This window comes from Rhamphochromis sp. 'chilingali' (assembly GCF_963969265.1).
Source record: "Rhamphochromis sp. 'chilingali' genome assembly, chromosome: 20".
Taxonomy (NCBI): Eukaryota; Metazoa; Chordata; class Actinopteri; order Cichliformes; family Cichlidae; genus Rhamphochromis; species Rhamphochromis sp. 'chilingali'.
Genome location: NC_137947.1, coordinates 11,769,570 through 11,791,423, shown reverse-complemented (window position 1 = coordinate 11,791,423; position 21,854 = coordinate 11,769,570). Strand labels below are relative to the sequence as shown.

General features: G+C 42.7%; 1 protein-coding gene across 4 annotated transcripts in view; it reads right to left on the bottom strand.

Moving 5' to 3' along the window:
• Positions 1-2,084: 2,084 nt before the first annotated feature.
• The window catches only part of unc5b (unc-5 netrin receptor B), a 52,999-nt gene continuing 33,229 nt past the window's right edge, over positions 2,085-21,854 (bottom strand). The window contains exons 2-17 of one of the 4 annotated variants that reach the window (XM_080869839.1): positions 21,008-21,238; positions 20,573-20,716; positions 20,073-20,176; positions 17,719-17,899; positions 16,731-16,898; positions 15,647-15,811; positions 13,694-13,726; positions 9,946-10,137; positions 9,184-9,525; positions 9,006-9,093; positions 8,516-8,690; positions 8,181-8,420; positions 7,049-7,198; positions 5,685-5,849; positions 5,374-5,552; positions 2,085-4,904 (exon numbers count right to left, since the gene is read on the bottom strand). In XM_080869839.1, the coding sequence (XP_080725965.1) occupies positions 4,739-4,904; positions 5,374-5,552; positions 5,685-5,849; positions 7,049-7,198; positions 8,181-8,420; positions 8,516-8,690; positions 9,006-9,093; positions 9,184-9,525; positions 9,946-10,137; positions 13,694-13,726; positions 15,647-15,811; positions 16,731-16,898; positions 17,719-17,899; positions 20,073-20,176; positions 20,573-20,716; positions 21,008-21,238 (2,723 nt within the window). In that variant the 3' untranslated portion in view covers positions 2,085-4,738. Of the gene's footprint in view, positions 4,905-5,373; positions 5,850-7,048; positions 7,199-8,180; positions 8,421-8,515; positions 8,691-9,005; positions 9,094-9,183; positions 9,553-9,945; positions 10,138-13,693; positions 13,727-15,646; positions 15,812-16,730; positions 16,899-17,718; positions 17,900-20,072; positions 20,177-20,572; positions 20,717-21,007; positions 21,239-21,854 lie in introns of all 4 variants that reach the window. The other 3 variants (XM_080869838.1, XM_080869837.1, XM_080869840.1) reach the window with 3 other exon arrangements.

The window sequence follows — 21,854 nt, the reverse complement described above, 5'->3', positions numbered from 1 at the left end:
CACAGCCTGAAATCTTTTAGTAAAGCTTTTTTGTCATTTCTTTAAATAGTCGTCAGGAATAGTTCTTCCAGCTTCTTGAAGAATATTCAAAGCTCTTCTTAGTATGTTTGCTGCCTTTTGTTCCCTGTGAAGATGATCCTACACTGCTTCAACATTTTTTATGTTCAGGCTCCAATCCATGACTGATAGTGTTCCACTGTGCGTTTTTCCGTCCAGGTATTCTTTCACTGTACCGGCATTCTATTTGGGATCACTGTCATACTATAAAAATGAATCCACAGTCAATCAGATGCTTTATAGACAGTATCACGTGATGGATCAAAATCTTTTCTGCGTTCATAATTCCATGACTTTTAACAAGATCCACAACACCACTGGTGGAAATGTAGCCTCCACTCTGTTTTACAGATGGCTTTAGATACTCTGTTGTACTTGTCTCCTGACCTTTTCCATACATATTGATAATAACTTGAGCGGTTACCACAGACTTTTAGCACAGTTCTTGTGTAATTTGTCATACCTCAGTCTTTTTCTTGACAGCCACCCATCCACTGAGACCATTTCTGATGAAGCTTTAGTGACCAGTAGATGGATCAACTGAGTGCCAGATACATCTCTGTATCCTGCATCAGGTCTTTGCCGGATCTTTTTTGATATGTATTCAGTTCATTACTTTCAGATACTATTCATCTGCTGTAGAGAATGTTTATTTGTTTTGTTTAGATTTTTTTTTGTCTTCCACTTGTTCAGTTCCCTTAAATTCTTTTAAGGACACAGCGCACACCATGCTCAGATATGGCGAGGCTTAACAAATGAAACCAAAACATTACCGTATGGGTTGCAAATGAGTGAAAAAGCAGCTGATGTCACACAGCCTGTTGCTCAAGATCACTTTAACTTTACTTTAAAAATGACAAGAAAGTCTGGCTCCTTGGAAGCAAAATAAAAATAAATGATGGAGGGCTGGCTCAAGACTTTCGCACATTACTATAGAGCTCAGTTTGATCTTTTACTAGGGTGAACCAGTAAAGCAACTGTAACCTAGTTATGATGACCCCCCTCCCCCAAACCCCCATTACTCTTTATTCATTCAGCCTGCTGTCATTACACGAGCATTACAGAGCACAGACACAAAAGCTTCACATCTACAGTGTTTTGGGAACTAACCCATAAACACTCACCAGAATTTAAAAATAATAACTTTCCATAGAGTTCAGGGGCAGAGTAGTAGCGCTGGCATCACCACACCAGGAATAGCAGTGTATTTTATTGGGAAACCTGAATTATTAATGGCTTCACAGTGGGCTGGACTGGAACCACTGACAGGCTAGTTCTGGGTGCATGTTTCACACCAGCGCCTGAAGTGCTCTTCATATGGTCACACACTTATTTAAAATGCTGTAGGCTCAGCGATGACTGTTATCATGCAAAAAAGGAGAAAATTATGTTTAGTTAATGCTGCATGTTCTCATTTTCTTTTCTTTAAAATACAAAAACATCCTGTGCAGGGCTGAAGCTACAGTCAGCTTTTATACCAGCATTTTATACACTATACAAGGTTCAGTTATCTCACGCACTGTCAGCCACCAATGAAACAGGTGCAAAGTGTTGTCTATCTTACAGCAACGCACGCTCCATATAGAGATGACACAATATTTTCTCGATATGAGAGCCTCATCTGATCATTTCCCACTCATTGCCCAGTCATAAAGGAAAACTGAGGTTAGAATCCTCAATCTAAACACCCAAGGCAGTCTTTAAAGGCCACTATCAGTACCTCCAAGACCATGTTAATGTGAAGACCAGACGGCCTGCCAGTTAAAAGCTTTTAAAGCTAAATGGACCTAAAGGGAATTTTCCAGTGAAGTGTGAGGTAAAGAGGGACAGGTTGAGCAGCTCTGCATTTTCTGTGAAAATGGGTGTAATTGACAAAACCACAGATGCCATTTAACTGTAATTCTGTCCTTCAGTGCTAAGTACTAAGCGCTGAAGAAGCTCGCAATTAGCTCTATGCATTATTTGAGATATGGCAGTGCAATAGCAGGCTTTAGTGCAATAAAGAGCAAAACACAAACACACAGCTGTTAAACTAAGAAATATAATTTATTGCATAAAAATTATATTTAGTTACAGGTAAGAAGGCTAGACATTTATTTACAATTAGTACTTTACAGAGATGAAATCATGTCACTGAATCCATTTAGTTTTAGTTTTTTTTAGTTTTGTTTTTGGGTGTTTTTTGTAAAAATGTCTGTCTTCTTGAACAAAGGGTAGTTTTTTTCTCTCTTTGACGGGAGCACGTTTTGAATCCAGTACAGCTCCAGCATAAATTATCCAGAGATATGGCCAAAGATCCAGCAGACACTCAAAAAATCTGGACAAATAAACACTGTACTCTACAGCTAGTCAGTCTCTGTAACAAGACTTGTGGAAAGAAAAAAAGTCCTGCAGTGTTCAGGGATCCAAAGTACTGAACAGATTGTGTCCAGGTATTTTTCCTCAGGGCAAAGACCTGCAGGGCACGAGGTCATCATGTCAGTCGCTGTGCCACTTTGTTTTCCCACGTGTGCTTTTTTGTTTTAAGGTAGCAGCTTTCTTGGTCAGTGATCCAATTGTTCTCCGGATGGAGAATCCCCACACAGACTAGCATCACCGAAAAAATGTTAAAACTACTCCTAAACCAATTTAGGATACAAAATCAAAACCCTGTCAATGTCCTGATCTGAAAAAATAGAATCTTACTCTTCCAGGAAACAAAAGAAGTCAAAACGCTTCACTTTTTCTTATGTACTTGCATAGCACTTACAAAGAGAAATGACAGATCTTAAGAATGTGCACATACTGTACGCGCACACCCACCTGCCCACACACATCCACTCTCACATACACACACACATATGCGCACACACACGGTTCATTCACACAAAACAGTGACATGACTCACTGCTGAGGAGGAGGGATACTGCCTGTGTTTTGGTTCTTGTGGTTGTTTTAAGATATGAACACTTTTTTTGCTTAGAGGGATAAAAAAGACTCAATAACACAGAACTTAGGCAAAGATAATGTTACAGACGAAAGCATTTAAGCTGGCGGAACAATAGTGACAATGCAAACAGATTGAGGACCCTGACCACAAAGCAGGCAGATTAAAAGAGTTGAGAGAAGGGAGGCAGAATGAGCTACAGGGCGATGCATGGACATATGGACATATAGATAAGTGGGGGACAGAGAACAGATTGAGGTAAGTTTCACGGTCCCCTTGCTGCCCATTTGATTCAAAGCAGGGCTATTCTATCCTACAATCATGTGTGATCTCGGGAAATGGCCTTCAATTACAGCAAAGCCTCCAAATTACAGCGTGCAGCAAATTCATCAGGACACTTGACCCCCCGTCCAATCATGTCTTACAGATTATATTTTACATTTTTTGAATTGATGCACAAGATTAAAAAAAAAAACAACCCAGAAATAAACATAGTTTTGTTATTCACAAGAGAGACATCCACTGTGTCCTAACTCTCCAATTTTGGCGTGCTCTACTAGGATCAAAAAAATAATACACAGCAGATCAGTAGCCTAAACAAGCACAGATGTTAAAACAGGCTCTACATGATCGTAACACCAGTGACAGTAAAAGGAAAAGAAACAGAAAACAAAGAATCCACAAATCTGGACAATAAATGAAAGCGTTCCCCAAAGGAAACTTTGTTTTTGTTGATGTTTTTTTAAGGGATGACCAGAAAGCTCTCCTGCAGTTTATTCTCAAAAGATTGAAGTGTGGCAGAGCGTAAGAGGAATGCAAGGAGAGATGAAAGAGAAACACCCCTGTGAGTCGGAATGATATGCCAAGGCTTTGAGGCGTTTGTTGGTATAAAGAGTCAGTCTAGTTATTCGCCAATTCTGAAGCAAACTTCAAAAATTCGCACTTCTACAACATAGGAGAGGCAGCTTTTTTTTTTACGCCCAAAAAATTCGAACCTTGAGGGTTCGATCGTTACACGATTTGTCATCAGTCGAAGCAGTTAGATGAGAAATCCTAGCCTGCCTGCTTCAGAGCCGATTAATGACTGCTCTGCCTGTGTGTGTGTTGGAGTGTGTGCAGTCTGGGGAGGCTGGAGGCAGGTCGGTGCTGCCTGTCCTTCAGCGCACACATGGCGATGACAATGAAGAAACAAAAGTCCTCTGCCATGAGGTGAGGGTGTTCTTAAATCATGCACTTTCATGCTGCTACTGAAACACAGGCCATCCCGCGTTAGCGTTTGTGTCGTTGTGCGTGCTTCAGCGTGCTGAATACATGAACGTTTCCATTTTTTCCCAAAGCACTCATATTTATATATACAAGCATGGAGCCATTTTCAACATTCAAAGGCAGTCAACACCATGTCTGACAGACAATTTTAGAGCCACTTTATGCCTTGGTACCCTCGGATAGTTTTTTTTTTATACCTCGCAGATGCAACGTTGCTTTGGAGGGCTCAAGCCGAATCGGGTTAGCAGGTGGATGGCACGCATGGGAATATGTTATGGTGGCCATGGAGCTACAGTGGCTGATCTTCTTAGGGCCAGTGAAAAGGGAAATGAGGCAGAGGTAATAAAGTTTATGTGAAGCAACCAAAATGCTCTGTGGGTTTATGATTTGCGCTGGCGTGTGTGCATATTCATTCATAGGCAGGTATTTTCATTGCGGTGGTGGTGAGAGAGGAAAAAAAAAAGTCTTGCTCTCTTGTTTCTTGACCAATCAACAATCCCCATCAGTTGTCATGACAACTAGCACCTCACTTTTGCCCATCTCCTCCAGTGCGGTCGCCAGAGAGACCAAGTCTGCGTCACCTTGGTGACATGCTTCCCATAAGTCCAGCAGAACACCTGTGGGGCTGGGCTTTGTGGCAAAGTAGTTCAAATACCTGGATGAAGGAAAGAAGGCGCAAGTCGTGAGAAGAAAAAGGAGAGAGCAAAAACAGTCCTTCATCACTGATTATCTTTTTCTTTTTTCTTTTTTTGGTCATTACTGGATATTGCACATACTGGAGGAAAAACCTCTGACACTCCAATACTGATACCCAGCTAAGCATCATATTTCAAAGCCATGGTTAGATAATTAGCAAGATGGATTTTTGTAACATTATATAACACGCATGACTGAATCATATTTTTTAACTTAATATTCAAGCCCAGCTTTTGAGATTCTAATCAGTATGGGCAGATATAACATGACTTTTCATAGTCGTCTGTCTAAATTTAATTCACTTAAACCCAATTCTAAACTGACCTCTGAGGCCTCTTTAAATCATCTCATATCAGACAATGATGAACACTGCAGCTCCTACAGTCGTTTCAGAATGCAACTCAAGTAACAAACGTGCTTTATCTGACCTGTCAAAGCCCAGACTGTGAGCCAGTAGCCTCCAGTCACATCCTCGAGCGCTGGGTGCATCCAAACTGGCGCAGATTTTCTGGCGGATGGAGTCAGGCAAGCGAAAGGCATAAGGTCCCACTTGAGAGGAAGGTAGGCACGTTCCTCCTGAGGGGAGGGGCGAGTGCGGAGGTAAAGTCTGGAAGAACAGAGGCGTCGAGAAGCACTGAGACCAACCTTTGTATTGATTGGAGTAACTGTGCAGCTGCATTGCAGCGTTATCTGTGTGTGCGCGTGTGTGCGCAAGCATTTTCTCAGACGTCACCATTACCTCCTGGATGTCAGTGTGCAGCTGGAATATCTGTCCCTCCCCTTCCACCTGCCGGACGCAGATCTTACAGGTGAGCTGCGACACAGCCAGGCTGCCTCTCTCCAGGCTGAAGGTGCAATGCAGGGGTCTCTGACTGCCACTCCAAATGTGATAAAACGGTATCTCCTGTCACACAGACAAAAGTGGTAAACAGGAAAAGCCAGGAAAAAAAAGGCTCTCTACCACTGTGATTAAAGCGACCTCTTCCCGAGCAGCACAATCTGGGATCATCTAGAATGCAGTTTCCATTAAAGGTCTGTGCAGTATGCTTTATTTTGATAGTGGGTGTTTCCACCAACTGGGTCTCTGTGCGTTGGAGGATAATTTATTTCTAAATCGCACTGTCCATAAATTAGAAGCGCTATCAGATTTTCTGTTTGTTTATTCAGAAACGGTTCAGACTGCAATCTTCCTGCGAAAAGAATGCAGGAGAGACTTTGAGTGTTTACAGCAGTCAAGTATGCTATAACATTTGTAAAATAGCCCTCTTATTGAAATGAAGCAAGATTACTGTTTAAGCTTGTGTAGTACTGCTCATTATGACAAATTAAAGGAAAAGCCTGAGCACCCCAGTGAGTTGATCTGGTTGTTTTGTTTAGCTGTGGGAGGCATTTTGCTGGTATAATTTTGCAGGCTACTGCACAGTATAAAGTTGGCATGAGCGATCAGCTTCATCCTTAAATGAAACCTTTCTATCCTGGTGGGAGTGGTCGGTCTGTGGATGACAATGTCCCCATCCTTATGGCATGAAAATGTTTAAATTATATGCCATGGTCATCACTATCATCAGAGCTCAAGCCAACTGAACACCTATGGGAGATTTTGGACTGAGGTTTTAGACAGCTCTCGCCGCCACCATGATTAAAACCCTAAATGAGGGAATATCTTTTTAAAAAACACTGTTTAATCACTTCAGTAGACTGCCAGAGACTTTTTAGAGCCAGTGCTCAGCTGCCCTGCAATTTAAAAAGACACCTTAATTTGTCACTGGTCTGTATCAGCTTTTTTAAAGCTTCTGTGTTCTGTTCTCTTCTATTCACGTGCCGCCAGACTGGACTGATGGAAGAAACAAGTCATTTCACAAAGAACATGAGTGTGGTGGTGTTTCACTTAAAACCACAATCATGAAATGTCAAAAACAGTTTAGGTCTGTGACATCAAAAACCTAAATGCTGCAAATCTGCAATGCCTAATGATGTTGATGTGATAAGGTTATTTAGAAATCTGGTGAATATCAGTTGGACTTCAGGCATACATATAATGCATATTATGTATATATATATATATATGCATATATCTATAACGAGTCTGCTGCATTATGTCACCTGGTACTTGGCCAGAAGTTTGCTTCTCCAGTAAGTGTGGGGAATGTCGTGGATGGACAGTCGCAGATTGTGGTAGCTATCTTTGAAGAGCAGCAGCTTGGGATCTTCCAGCAAAACTCCACCCAGACTCCTCTCCAAATCCAGCACCTCCTGCACAGAAAGCCATAGAAGACGGGCTTAGGGCTTTATTTATTTGGTTTTAGCGCGGGCTCATCCCCTCGCATTGCAAGATCATGCTTTCAAAAGATGCCTAATTAAAATGTGTCCAAATGGAAATGCTCTGAGCTAACAGTTTAAAAGCTGTTTGAACTTTTCCAGCCAGAAATCATGCAGCGGGATGCCAATATACTGCACACAGCGCACTCGTGTTTACTATCCTGGCTGGTCTGAGAGAGGAAAAATATTTTTCCACTGAATCGAACACTCACTTTGTGTTTGGTATAGTTTTTGTATTTTGCTCTACTATTTTGAGCCGTTGCTTCCTGCGGGACATGAAAACTCAATGTATTGCACCAAATTTAATTTGGAGAAATGAGATGGATCTGCAGAGTTGAAAGGGGATGGTACTCCTCTATCGCCCAGAACCACTATGGAAATAAGTTATATTAACTTTTAATGTTTTTATTCCGTGACATGCTTCAATATAATACACCTTGTCTATGTTATTTTCTATTTATAGTTCATTTAATTTTATTTCTTGCTATGCTTTTTGGTTTTGCATGTCCAAGTCTTATGCAGGATCTTTTGTGTTACATTATTTTTTGCTTCGCATGTCTTCAGAGTCGTGTTATATCTCTCTTTAGTGACATAATCAACTCAAACAAGGGTATTTTTCAGCTTATCTGATGAGTATTTATTTATTTTTAAGTTTACACACCTTTGGAAGTCCCACTGTATATGTGTATGGGTACCATGTTTTGCTAAGGAAATAAAAAACGTGGAATAAATAAGACCTAATTAATTTTGGAATGTTTTCGAGTATAGGAAAATGCTTCGGGAGAGCAGAAAGACAAATGAATAGAAAGCAACAGAGACAGGAAATCGCAGGCAAGCAACAGGGTGAACAGCTTAAAGTGCACGTGAGGAGACAGTAATATAAACCCACACAGATGCATAAACATGAGAGCAGCACCTTGAGTGCATGTGGGGTGTCATGGATACAGTAGATCCGGAGGCTGTAATCCAGGGAGAGGCATGGTGCGCGGGGGGCGAAGAGAGCCAGCTGCAGGCGCTTGCAGGCAGGCTGTGGAGGGCACGACTGGCCCACAAGGCCGTATGTTCCTAGCTGCTCCATGAGAACGTGACAGCACTCCTCCTCCAGCTGCAGGTAGCATGGGGACGACAAAGTCTCCTCCCCTACAGTCAGCACCTCCTGAACAGGGATAAAAGGAGCAATCAGTGACACAAAAAAAGAGCAAAAAAAAGGGAAGGCATTCATCATTTGATACCAGCGTGAGGCTCTCTTACCTCCCATGCTCCTTGATGCGTTTGCGTTTTCAGTGTGAGAGTCCAGTCAGGTGTTGGCGTGTCTAGTTGGGCACAGTGTGGCAAAGTAAGGGCAACGGGGCGATTCAGCAGCATACCAGATGGACCACAGCTCACCACAGGACTGAGTACAGTCTGACTGCCCTCAGAGGGTAACCTGTAGATATCACACACATGCACACGCTTCATTTTTAAAAGAAAATGGCAGATATGTTTGGAACATCCTAACTTAAATCAAACACCAGGAACTACCCGCCGTGGTGAACCCTTACGAATAAGGGAGCAGCTGAAAGTAGCTTCTTCAATTTTAAGTTAAAGGCTGGGACAAGTTGTTGATATTTTTATGCTCAGAAGTGGAAGCGAGTCTTGCAACGGAAAGTTTTCTGATTGAGGTGAGACTAAGGTCTATTCTGCCTTCTATGGGTGAAACAGATAAGAGAAATAAAGAATTAAAGAACTAAGGGGCACTCACGTTGTTTTGTCCCACTTGTTGATGATGAGGTACATTTCATAGAACTTCCCCTGGGGGATTGTGCCAGGGGGGACCAGCAAACTTACACCTAAAAAAGAGAAGGGGGTCATGACTTATCTTGTCTTCAATGCATCTAAAGGTGTCTTTAGTTATCACTAGCTACAAATCAGATTTGTACCTGTATTGGGAATAGTGAGGCGTCCTCCTAGATTTCCAAGCGTGGCGCTTGTACTCAACCCAGCCTCTCTGGATAGCGTGTGGGTGTGATACTCTCGCTCTCTGCCCACGGTACCCACCGACTTTAAGCTGAGGATCTCTCCGTCACCTGAGCTTATGTCATTGGGAAGCTCCAGGGAAGAAAGCGTGGAGGAGTTATACACCTTGATTTTCAGGCTGGGCAGGGGGTCCAGCAACGGAGAGGTGGTCATGGGGATTTTGTGGGGGCTGTCGTTGACCCCTTGTTGGAGGGAGAAGAGCGGCCCACGGAAAGCCCCCGCTGTGGCTGTCAGATCTGGAGGAGCTGAGGGATGTAGAGGGTGAGGGTTATCTGTGGGTACGGGAGAAGAGAGGAGCTTATCACTAGAAATGACACGAGCAGGGCTGAGAGAGCCGAAAGTGACGCCAGTGGAATGGATTAATGTTGCTAATTAATATTTGATGGCAAGAGCAAGAGAAAGGACACCATGACGAATGTTTAAAATGTAAAAAATGTAACGCAGTAAAGAATGGAGAGCTGACTGAGAGGAGATAATGGTATAAGAGAATTAATTTATGGGATGATATAAATAGCAACGCGATGATAAAAATGAGCAGGGACAGTGTTTCTATGAAAATAAGAAAAACACGAGAATAGCTGTGGGGAAAAAAGGAATAATGCAAAAAAAAATTGAGTGCAAATACCTGCCGACTCACGCGAGTGTGCATGTGTGTGCAAACTCACCCTGTCTGGGAGGTTTGTAGTTGCCAGGGTGGAACGCGGTGGTGAGAGCTGATGAAGAATCGGTGATGTCTCCGTGGAGATGTCGGCATCTGCGGCGGTATGCGAGCACTCCCACGCACAGTGCCATTATTACGCTCAGCGGCAGGGCCACGAGAACCGTGTAGACTGCTACACCCATACCTGGAGCCAGGGCTGAAAGAGGGACAGAAAGCCAAAACATCATCAAGAGACTCAGATGAAAACACACATTTACATCTGCAAGGGAAAACCATGATTGAAGGAAGCATAATGTATGGCATATCATCTGATTTACTACATGCTGTAGAGTAAGCAGAATAAATTAGTCATGGAAGTCTAAGTTAGTGCTGAAAGCATTTGCTGATTAATTCATTAGTTCATCATCAGACTAAAAACAGAGTCCTGAACATAAAAAATATATTTTAAAAAATCTTTTTTTTTTCTTATATAGCTGTAAATCCAATTTGTTGGGGGTCAATGTATTGAGTGGGGTAAAAATAACTTTCCTAGAACTCAGGAAATGACCTCTAATTAGTAATTAGTAACATCTGTTATTAATAAAAAAAAAAAATCAGATTTATCTGTGTTAAAATAAATCAATTTGTGTTTTCAGCCTTTTTAGATCAGGGCTGGCATAGCTGCTCACTTTTGTAGGTACGGCTGTTCAACTGTTCTTTAATGCAAATATTTAATCAGCCAATCACATGGCAGCCACTCATTGCATTTAGGCCTGTGGACATGGTGAAGATGACCTGGTGAAGTTCAAACTGAGCCTCAGAATGGGGAAAAAAGGTGATTTAAGTGACTTTGAATGTGGTATTGTTGTTGACGCCAGAGGTCAGAGGAGAAGGGTCAGGCTGCTTTGAGCTGATAGGAAGGCAACGCTACTCAAGTATCCACTTATTTCAACCAAAATTTGCAGAAGAGCATCTCTGAACAACACGATGAATCTTGAAGCAGATGAGCTACAGCAACAGAAAACCACGCTGATACCACTCCAACAAATAACTGAGGTTACAATTCACACAGGCTCACCAACCTTGGGCAATACAAGACTGAAAAAACATTGCCTAGTCTGATGAGTCTCAGCATGGATCCATGCTGCCTGCATCAGTGGTTTAGGCTGCTGATGGTGGTGTAATGGTGAGGAGGAGATTTTCTTGGGACACTTTTGGGGCCCTTAGTAACAACTGAGCATTTTTTAAACACCACAGCCAACTTGAGTATTGTTGCTGACCATGTCTATCTCTCTGTGACCACAATATATATCTCAATATTGAACAGATCTCAGATCTGGTGACAGATCCAGTATAGCTCCTTTGGGATGTGGAGGAACGGGAGATTCACATCATGGATGTGCAGCCAATCTTGTTTAATCTATGCAACGAAGAATTAAAGCAGTTCTGAAGGCAGAAAGGTGTCTAAACTGTTATTAGTAAGGTGTACCTACTAAAGTGGCTGTTAATGAGTTTAGCTAGTTCGTTTCATTTCTCTTTAAAACAGCACTGGCACAAATAGCAGACCGACTCAACGCTCTAGTTGCTGCACTTGAATGACCTCCCCAGCATGATTATGATCTAACAGATGGGGCACAAAATACTCAGCCCGCATACCACATGGGCTAAAGTCCTAAGCAGCAAAGGCTTGAGCGCTACTACCCGACAGGACCCCTACTGCATGCTATTGCATTTACCCGCTCCCCCTCCCCGTCTATCTCAATTTGCACCGTCAAATCAATTGCCCCCAACCCCTAAAAACCACCTCCTCCCTTAAAAACGGCTCTTAAACATGCTATAAAGCTTCACAGAAAGTTTAAAGGGTGTATCGACTAGAGTTACGGTCATTTTAGTGCTCGCCGTACTATTACAGCTCAACATAAACATGTTGTCCAGGAAACTGAAAGAGATCAATTAATATTGAAAAGCTTCAAAGAGAAAATACTCCACTGATCTGATATATTAAATCACCATACAGGCCATTATGTGACCAGTAATTGCATTGTCTTTTCAATGATATGATAAAATTGACTGTTTCTGCAGTCTGAGACTTTAATCCCCTGTTATAGTGTTACTTTCCATAAAAAAGATAACAGTGAGCTGCATGCAGTAAGCAGAGGAAAAGAGAGCCCCGTTATCTGAGCATATGCAGATACTCTGAGTATCATTGGTATCAGGGGAGAAAAAGATGGATTTATTCATACCTAGAAAATCAGGCAGCTTAAGCCTCGTAGCTTTCGCTGAAACTTAGAAATGAATTTTTACACGGAGCAAAGCCCGTGGATTTTCTTGCCCATCTGTTCCACTGGAAGTGCATTAAAAATGATGATGATTATGAGGAATGGGCCCAATAATTCTTGTGGCTTTGGAGTACTTGTGGACACTTTGTTGTTTTTAAAGACATACTTTACGATTGCTTCACTCTGGTCTGCCTGTCACTATGCACCATGTAGTCAGTTTAAATATAGAAATCATCCCTGAAAGGCCCATTAATAAACAGCTCCTCCAGGGGGTGTTTGGCCCTAACTTCACCTGTTCCCCACTGAGCTCCCTCCCACGTCTCTGGCTGGGTGATTGGTTGTGACTGGTCAGCAGGCTCGCCACAGCCAGACCCAAACCAGACACGTGAGGGAGTCGCGCCACAGTAGCAAAGAAGAGAAGACAAGGAGCAAAGTTGGCGGGAGACGAAGAGGAGCAAAAAAAAAAAAAGGAGAGGGAGAAGGAGTAGACGGCCTAGATAGACTCACAGGAGGAGAGAGAGCTAGATGAGAGGCAATTTGGCAAAAGGGACAGGAAGAAGTTAGATAAGGTTGTGATTTGTAGAGAGGACAGAGGGATTATAAGTGTGTTGAGGAGGGGAGAGGAGATAAGGATAGCAGTGCTTTAGGAAAGAAGACAACCAAAGACACTACAGAGCAGCGGTTAGAGCTGAAGAGAGGGTGGAGGATAAGAAAGCCGGAGGCAGGCAGGCTGTGGAAGAGGAGAGCTCCCATGCTCACGTGGCGCGATTGAACCGAATCGGACAGCCGTCCACACTTATTACCAGAAACGGAACAATAGCGAATTAGGTGCATTACTAAGGCTGCTCTCCCCTGAGTCCACATCACATTGAGCTGGAGGAATTACCATCACTTCAAATGTAAACTATATCACAGATTAACTGAGAGTCAGACAGAAATCAAGGGCTTTTCTCCTGCGAGCGCTGTGCTTCTACCACACAGCCTATGGATCAAGGAGTCTCAGCTTAGAGGCATGTCATTTTGCTCACTCCATAACAGAGTTGTCATGACGGAGTAGCTCTCGCTAAACCATTCTGGGCAGTATGTGTAATTACACCAGCATTTTGTAATCAGATACTGCTTTTTCTCCCCCCCCCCCCCCCCCCCCTTTACAATCACAATAAGCTTCTGTACAAAAGATGAGACATGCTAGGACTGAGTCAGCTCTGAAACCAATGTTACACTTAGTCAACACACTAGACAAGCGTGGATAACAACACTCATAAGCAGGCTGGACAAGAAGGTGAGGCGTGTCTACGCTGAGCGTGATGCAAGCTGACATAAAAGCACGGACAGACAGGCAACACAAAAAGCTGCACGCATTCAGCCCCACGTGCTAACGCAAGGTGTTAGGAGTCCTAACCTGCGTGAGCAGAGAGACACACGACACACACAACGCAAAAGGCAAGCGGCGTGAAGCGGTGACAGAGCAAAGTCATGGGAAGGTGGACTTACGATGGCTTGTATGTTCAATAGAAATCTTTTTATCTGTTTGAACAGGAGAAAAAAAAACCAAAAAAAAAAAAACATAATGTAAAAAATGGGTGGACTGGTTTGTTATGCAAATGAAAGATGCAATAACATAATACAAAGCCAAAACAGGAACGTAAACAATAGCTCAATCTGTGAACATAAAATGCATACTACAGGCAAGAAATGATAAATTCATATTAAACAAACAAACAAACCTCTTCTAGAAATGTGCGAAAATGTGAGATAAATTTCAGCATAACTGTTTATTTGTGGCATGAGGAAAAATAACACTCTGAATAATATCAGTATCATATGGATGAGGCTGCTTCAGAAAATGAACCAGGACTCTGGCGGTTGTGTGGTACATGACTGACACCAAGTAGACTGAAACCTGAATGTTATCCTCTTCATCCTATGAGGACAAAAAAAACATCTCCGCTGACGGGAACAATCATTCCTACGATAACACCGGCGTGAATCATCACCAAGTGGTTTGAGGAAATATGGAAACCATCTTTCAGGATTGTGTTGCTGACTAGATCTCAAATCAAATAAGCGTCTCTCCGTGGCATCATCAGAACGCACAAATGGCTTCCCCAGATGCTGCCATTTGTCCAATTGCAATTAGAATCTACCAGGATGCGATGAAGATGAGGGTTTGCGGTGTCTCAGAGCATTTGCACATTTACGACTCGGGGTATTTAGCCGATCCTCGGAGGGATTAACATTGCGTGAGCTAAAGAGTCTGATTTCTGATTAAAGCGTGCGAGGGATGCAAAGAGCTCTAATATCATCAGGTGTGTTTGTGACCACGGGATAGTCATACATGATGTGCTGGGAACATGAATAAGTCAGTCAGTAACTTGTAGTTTGCAGACTGACACATTTACAGATTTTCGACAGCACAGTGCTTCTCATCCTCGCTCCCTGTCAGAGCCACTCGAGTGCTCGTTTTTCCCCCCGATGGCCTCCTTAGAACGCCGGCTACGTGCAGCCGGATCGGACAGCAGCGTATTCCGTCTAAAGTGGGTGCTCTGTGGAAGCTTGTTTATGGCAGGACTCGCATGTGTGTGTGTGGCTGACACGGCTGACGCTCAGCATTGGTTTGAGTGTGCATATGATCCCCCCTGCGACACACACACCTTCTGCAACCCAGCTGCACGTGCATTTAGAAGGTTTGTCTCTGCATACTTGGGCGTGTTTGCATCTCTGTGTGTGTGTCTTTTAAGCGTGTGCTTGAATGTATTTCTCTCGCCCTGCCTTTTGTGGATGTGCATCTCTAAGATTCTAATGCGCTGTCAGCTGGATTCCTCCCAGCTCATCACGGGCTGCACATTGGGTGTCAGCGCGAGTCTGACTCACTCTCATATGCTCTTCCCTGTGCTAATTTTTCGACTTGGCTGTGTCATGCTCGCTTCCCACTCCACGCACATCTTTCACTTTCCCCCCTCTCTCTCTCTCCATCTGTGGTTCTTTAGATGTGGATCAGTTGCCTGCTCTCCTTGTGAACCTGAATTTTTCCTCCTGAAACATCTGTCTGCGATTTCCCTCTCTCCCCCCCCCCCCTTTTTTATATCTCTCACCATGTTGCAGTGGCTCAACGCCTCGGGAATACAGTTTCTTACCAAATAGCTTTGAAATATAATATGTCTTATAAAAGTGTGAGCAAAGAAATCCGCGCCTGCGAGATCAATTCAACAACCACCTGAAGGAGAAATTATGCTGTTAGGGAAATGACCCCTATGGATACATCAATAACACCATCTTCTATCAACTATAAGCATCAGTGAGTGAATTCAACAGATGGTGGTCTCTATTAAAAGGCAGGGGAGAGTATTAGGTTACATTACATACATGAAGAAATACATATACATAAGCCAAATATTTACCCAGCTTTGATGTTTAACATCCAGTTCCAACATATTGGACACTTACTTCTTGCACATAACCCCTCAGTGCAGTTCTTGCTCTCCATCATGCTGCCACTGCAGTGCTTTCCTCCATTTATGGGTGGGGGGGCTTGACACTCTCGGCTGCGCCAGTGGGTGCACTCTGTCCCACAGGCGGACCACTTTGCCCACTCAGTCCATCCTCCATCCACTGGAATGAAAACAGAGATGTGAGTCACTTTACAGTAAGCCAACAGCAAAACAGTTTAATCGCTTCGGGTAAAGGGGAGTTGGGCATGCTGTTATAATGCAGTCTGATGCATATGTAATGGCTCGAAGTGCATAATTTAACAATTTTGCACAAAAAAAACCCCACAACATTCTGTGCTTTGGAGTTAGGGTGGTCTAGACAGGATGTTATGTGACTGTACAACATTGCACTGTGTTCCCAGTGCAGGCACCTCTTTACAGTGAAGCCACGGCTTTCGTAAGAGCAAACACTCCTCTGTGCTCTTTGGGAAAAGTTATGATGGAGTAAACAGTCGTCTGGTTTTCTCTAACATGGACCACAACCTCAAATATGATCAGACAATGTTTATTGAAATGGAGAATGGAGAAAGCAAAGATCTAGGCCTGGTGTCTAATCAGGTACTTAGACTCGATTGCATTAATCAGGCATCCAGAAACACTGGGAGGATTTCTTTAAATCATGATTTGTCTTTCAATGAGCATCTTAAACAAATGTTACGGTCTGCTTTCTTGCATTTGCACAATATCTCTAAAATTAGAAACGTCCTGTCTCAGAGTGATGCTGAAAAACTAGTTCAATTCAATAATTCATCTAATTTATTATTGTCAGGCCACTTTAAATGCTCCCTGAAAAGAGCTTTTTTCTCCAATACTGGCTTCTCTTAACTGTTAAATCCTGAATGGACATTAAATCCTTCTCCTCAGATACAAGGTCTCGATGAATCAGGCCCTATCTTATCTTAAATACCTCATAGTACCGTATCACCTCAATAGAGCACTTTCAGATAAATTATCTCCAGCTGAGGAACAAAACTGGCAGCTGTTTGTTTACTTAAAATCTGAACATTTTAGAAATCAACAAATGAGTATCTGGTCTTCACCTGGGCATAGCGTGGTGCAAGTTACTCTCTGTACCGGCGGGCCCTCACAGAAGGCTCCTCCGTTCAAAGGGGCCGGATTGGTGCAACTGCGTGTCCGACGCTGCCAGCCACGCCCACAGCGAGCGTTGCACTCCGACCACTCCGTCCAAGAAGACCAACCTCCGCTCACTGAGACGCACAAAATGAGACAAAGTGAGCAAGTCTGAAAGTTAATACGTGGATGATTTTTAACATTCATGACAATCACTTTATCAACTCTTGCTATTATATTTAACATACATATCAGTGAGTGATGGCCAGGATCACCTCCTGAGGTATATTTACTGAAATCTGTCTACCACACTTACACCAATCAGGTGCAACATTAAAACAACATGCTTGATATTGTGTAGGGCCCTGATAGGAGATTTGATTTTTCAAAGCAGTGCATTGGCAGTGGATGCTTGGGATCATGTTGCTTGTAGGGTAAAGCTGTGCTTTTGGTGCATGATGTGGGTGCGATTTAAGTATTTCTTGTGTGCATCGTTCACTCTCCTGGTGGGAAGAGGCTGCTGCAGTTGCAGAAAGTGGAGTTGCTTGGTCTACAGTAATGTTGGTAATAATATTCTAATAATCATAAAAGTAAAAATAATTTAAACTCGTCCAAAGATCAAAGGTTTACTAGCAGAACTTTAAATTTGTTTTAGTGGTTTAACTGCTAATATACATCTACTGAAAAAATTCTACCATTAATTAAGTTTACTGAGTATTAAAGATTTACACAAGAGGGGCTAAAATTACAATTCATTGTTTTTTTCAGTCAGTTATTGCTCAGCATATTGAATCACTAAACCAAAGAACCAAACAGATGATTCTGATAATGGCTACATGCTGTCACAAGTCGAATTCATAACCAGCATTTCATAGTTTTTTTCTTTAATCCAAAGCAAACGTGTCATTAATGTGAGGAGGTGTGAGGTGTGGAGGGGGTGCGAAACGGATGTGTTACCATAAACAATAAGCGTAGCTGTGCTGCTGCGTCTTTTGGCAACCACATTTCGAGCCACACAGGTGTAGTTAGCCGTGTCCGAAAGTCTGGCCTGCTTGATGATCAGATCGTGATCAATTGTGATCAGAAAATTGGAGTCCTGCGATGGATCAATGACGTCCTCATTTTTCAGCCAGTCAACCTGGAGACAAGCAAGAATAGGCCGACACATACCGCTGAAATAAAGATGAGGAAGCCTCAAAAAGGTTATGAAAGTTATAATTATCCAACATAAAAAAATAAAAAAATAAAATTACAAATCAGGCGCTTCACACTCACAATGAGTAAATATAGAAAACAAGAAATTAGCTCTCACAGTCTCAGATGCTCGATGTTATTTTAGTTTTGACTCAAATGTTTCTTTGGCAGGTATTTTTTTTTCACATAAAATCAGCAGGTGTGCATGCATAAATATGAGTCATCTCACCACGCACAGAGCCATTCAGTAAACACGGTAAACCTGCAGTGTATCAAGCCATCACAACACAAAGTATTGATCAAACATGCAGTCAAAATGTGATTGTTTTTGCCAAGCAAAAACACTAATTTGTTTCTTCTCTCGAAAAATGTCTTTCATTCACTTTTATTTTGACTAATTTTTGCCTTTTTAATGGGCAAAAATCCATAACTAACTGATTACATTAACAAAATTGGTATAATTTTATAATTAAACCAATTTGCTTTTATTTTGAAATTTACGTAACGTGCTTTTTATGTCAAAATTCTCCTGGTTAATAGGTATCTAAAAAGAAAAAGACAGCTTTCACAATACAAATGTGGGTAAAATAAGCAATTCAGATACAAGGTTTTACAGTTAGACTAGCTTGGTGTTAAAACATGACACAAGCATATTTCTTTGCGTGTTTTAGTGACTCTTTTATTGATGGTGTCAAAATGTCAGCATCTCGCCCTTTACTTTCTTTCCTTTTGTTTTATGCTGTTGCAGATTGCACAGCATAAATCTGAAATCAAAACAACACAACACAAAAGGATTTGAGCTGTTTATTGCTCATCAGAATCAAGAAGAAAAATATGAGTGTGAACGTGTTGAAAAGGCTACAGAAGAGGAACAAATTAGCCCCCCTATGAAAAATTCATTCTTTAAAAGTATTTCCAAAGTGCCGTTAAACAGAGCAAGGAATTTTTTAACACAGCTTTTCCAAACATGCGTGTCTTTGTTTGGATGCTTATAATATTTTACTTTGCACATAAATACGATTTTTATTCAGAAAACACAAAAACTACCAGGGTCAAAATGATTAGCTCTCCCAATGCTAATGGTCAATTGTGCGTCCTTTTTGCTGCATAACAGCCTGCAGCCTGCAGTTCAGATTTCATGGTCTTCTGGCATGGACCTTCAGTTCACCCCACAGATTTTTCATTAAGATTCAAGTCAGAGTTTTGTGCAGGTCAGTCAGTAACGTTCACTTTGAGCATTTGGAGGTAGTTCTCTTTGAAAGTTTTCTTTCAAAATCTTCACATATCCATTTTTGTTCCTGATTCCTTCCATCTTGTCAGGATTCTTACTTTCAGTCATACTCAAGCATAATACTCCCACCACCATGTTTCACGATGGGGTCACTGCTCTTTGGGTTGTATGTCTCTCCTTTCTTTCTCCAAACATGAGCAGCGCTTCTGCGGTTAAAGCGCTCCAGTTTCATCTCATGTTCCTGACGTCGCTAAATCATTCACTAGTGTCTTGGCAGTTATTCTGGGGTCTTTAGACTCATCTCTCACTACTTTTCTTTCCAGAGCCTTTGAAATCTTTTGCTTCCTGCCTCTCCCAGGCTTGTTCTGTACTGTATGGCTCGCTTTGAATTTCATGATCATACTTCTCCCTCCAGTTCTTGACACTTGGAAATGCTGCGATAACTTTGTAAATCCATCTCCTGCTTTGCGAGCATCAACAACTCTTTTTCTTAAGTCTAAACAGATTTCTTTTGTTTTTGCTGTGATGCTTTCTCAAGTGACAGCTCAAACCCTTGCTGAAGTTTTTATGCTGTGTGTAAATTGGACGATAACCCTTAGTTTTGTAATACGCCTCAATAAAAAGGTCAGTTTTTCAGGAGGCTAATAATCTTGGCTTTTATCACTTTTTTCTGAAATAATTCTGTTATTGTGTGCAAATAGAGATAATTTATGCTCTCTAAAGAGAGCTAGTATGTGTAGAAATGCTGTAATGTTGAAAACCCTATGCTCTTTAAAAAAAAGTCCTTGGTAAAGTTTTGACAAAGACTTTAAATTTCATAGGGGGGTTACAAATTCAGTCCTCATCTGTAGGTGATGAGAGTGACGGTGGGGAGAAAAGCATTTACCTCGGCAGCAGGCATGCCCTCTGGGGGGCGACACTGCAGCAGCACCTCCTGCTCAAGACGCACCTCCCGCCCCAAAGGCTCCTGTTCAAAGTTTTTTCTCAAGTCTACAGAGGGCGACACACATGCAGTCAGCAGTTAGTGAAGGCTGCCCTGTGACAGCAGAGAGTGACACTCAGTTTATCTCAGCGACACTGCCTGTCACACGCACACACACACACACCAGGCAAAGCCCCCAAAAGCCTCAGTAACTGTGTCATTTTTCCACACTCCAGACTCTCATAAACATGCGACGTGTCAATCACACCGCGCCCCACATTACCACCAGGGATCAAGATGGAGTGTTACGGCAATTTATTTGCATATATACTTAAACTGACGCGTGTGACAAGGAGAAAGTTGAAAACATTTGCCCTTTCGCTGTTTCTCTTCCTCTTGCTCTCTCACTCTGTCTCTCACACGCATACGTGCAGCATGTGCAAACACGCCGCCTTGATACTGACATGCAATGCGAACGTAGGCGCGGCTGCTCTTGGTGGTGCCAGCTGAGCTCCAGGCCACACACTGGCACCAGTAGTCCTCCAGTCCGAACAGCTCCTCCACCTGGGTCCTCGACACTGAGATGTCCACCTCCCGCACCACCAGGCCTGTGCAGAGTGAGAAAGGGAGCGAGAGAGAGAGAGAGAAGAGAGACACGGGAAGAGCAGGAGAGTGAGAGATTAGTGAGGCACATTTTTCACAGTGCATATAAATAATGCATTGGCTGCAGGCCAAAAGCAGTTAACGTGCACATAAAATCCTATAGGAGCTAATGGATTATGTAGTTGAAAATGATGTTAGTAATTGAGGATGATGTTTATGTCTGTAAAATACAAGGTGACATTACTGTGTGTGTATGTGTGTGTGTGTTTACAGTGTGTGAGCGTGCAGGTCTTCACCTGTGATCTGGTCCAGACTCTCTCTAGTGACGTGATCGTTTTGGTTCACCCACTCTCCGTTACATTTGAAGTAGATTTGGGTGGCGGGTGACGCCCGGCAGCGCAGCTGGACTGGACGGTTCTTCACTATGAAAGCATCCTCGGGTTCTAGCAGGAATTCCGGGAGAGGTTCTGCCGGCGCTGACGGGAAGGAGTCAGGAAGAACCTCGGCCTCGCTGTAGTCGCTGCTCTCTGGAGAAAAAAAAAAAAAAAAAAGGGGGGGGGGGGAATAGAAATTATTTACCGACCTGACAAAAGAGCAGTGCAGTGAATCTGATCTATGGCAAATCTGCGGCTTCTCCTGGTCGCTGACCTCACTGACGAGGAGGTATGGAAAAAGCAAAATGCCAAATTTGTCCATATCACTAACCTATCACACATCGAAAGGGAGAAAATGTCTGTATGACAGCTTATTTTGTGTGCCCCTCTCAAGCTTCGGGGGAAAGCCACTCTGTAAGTGCATTTCAAGAAGACATTTAAGGTGCTGATAGTTTGTACCATCATGGAAGAAGTACAGTGACATTTTTGCCTCCCTGTATAACCAGCAATCTGGACAAGGCAGACCCCCTGCTCTAGTTTCTCTGGAAGAGTCTGTGCTTCTCAGCTGGAGCAGAGAGCCGCTGACCTTCTGCGGGTCAGTCCTGTTGATCGCACATTATCCCATGACATTTTCGATGTGACACGTCCGTCTTGGAAAAGCTGTCAAAAGCTTTTCCTGGCAGGAAGGACACAGTCTTTCTGACCTCTTTTGTCAGACGCGGTACTCTAATGATGATGAGTAGATCCCAAGCAGTATACCAATGATGTT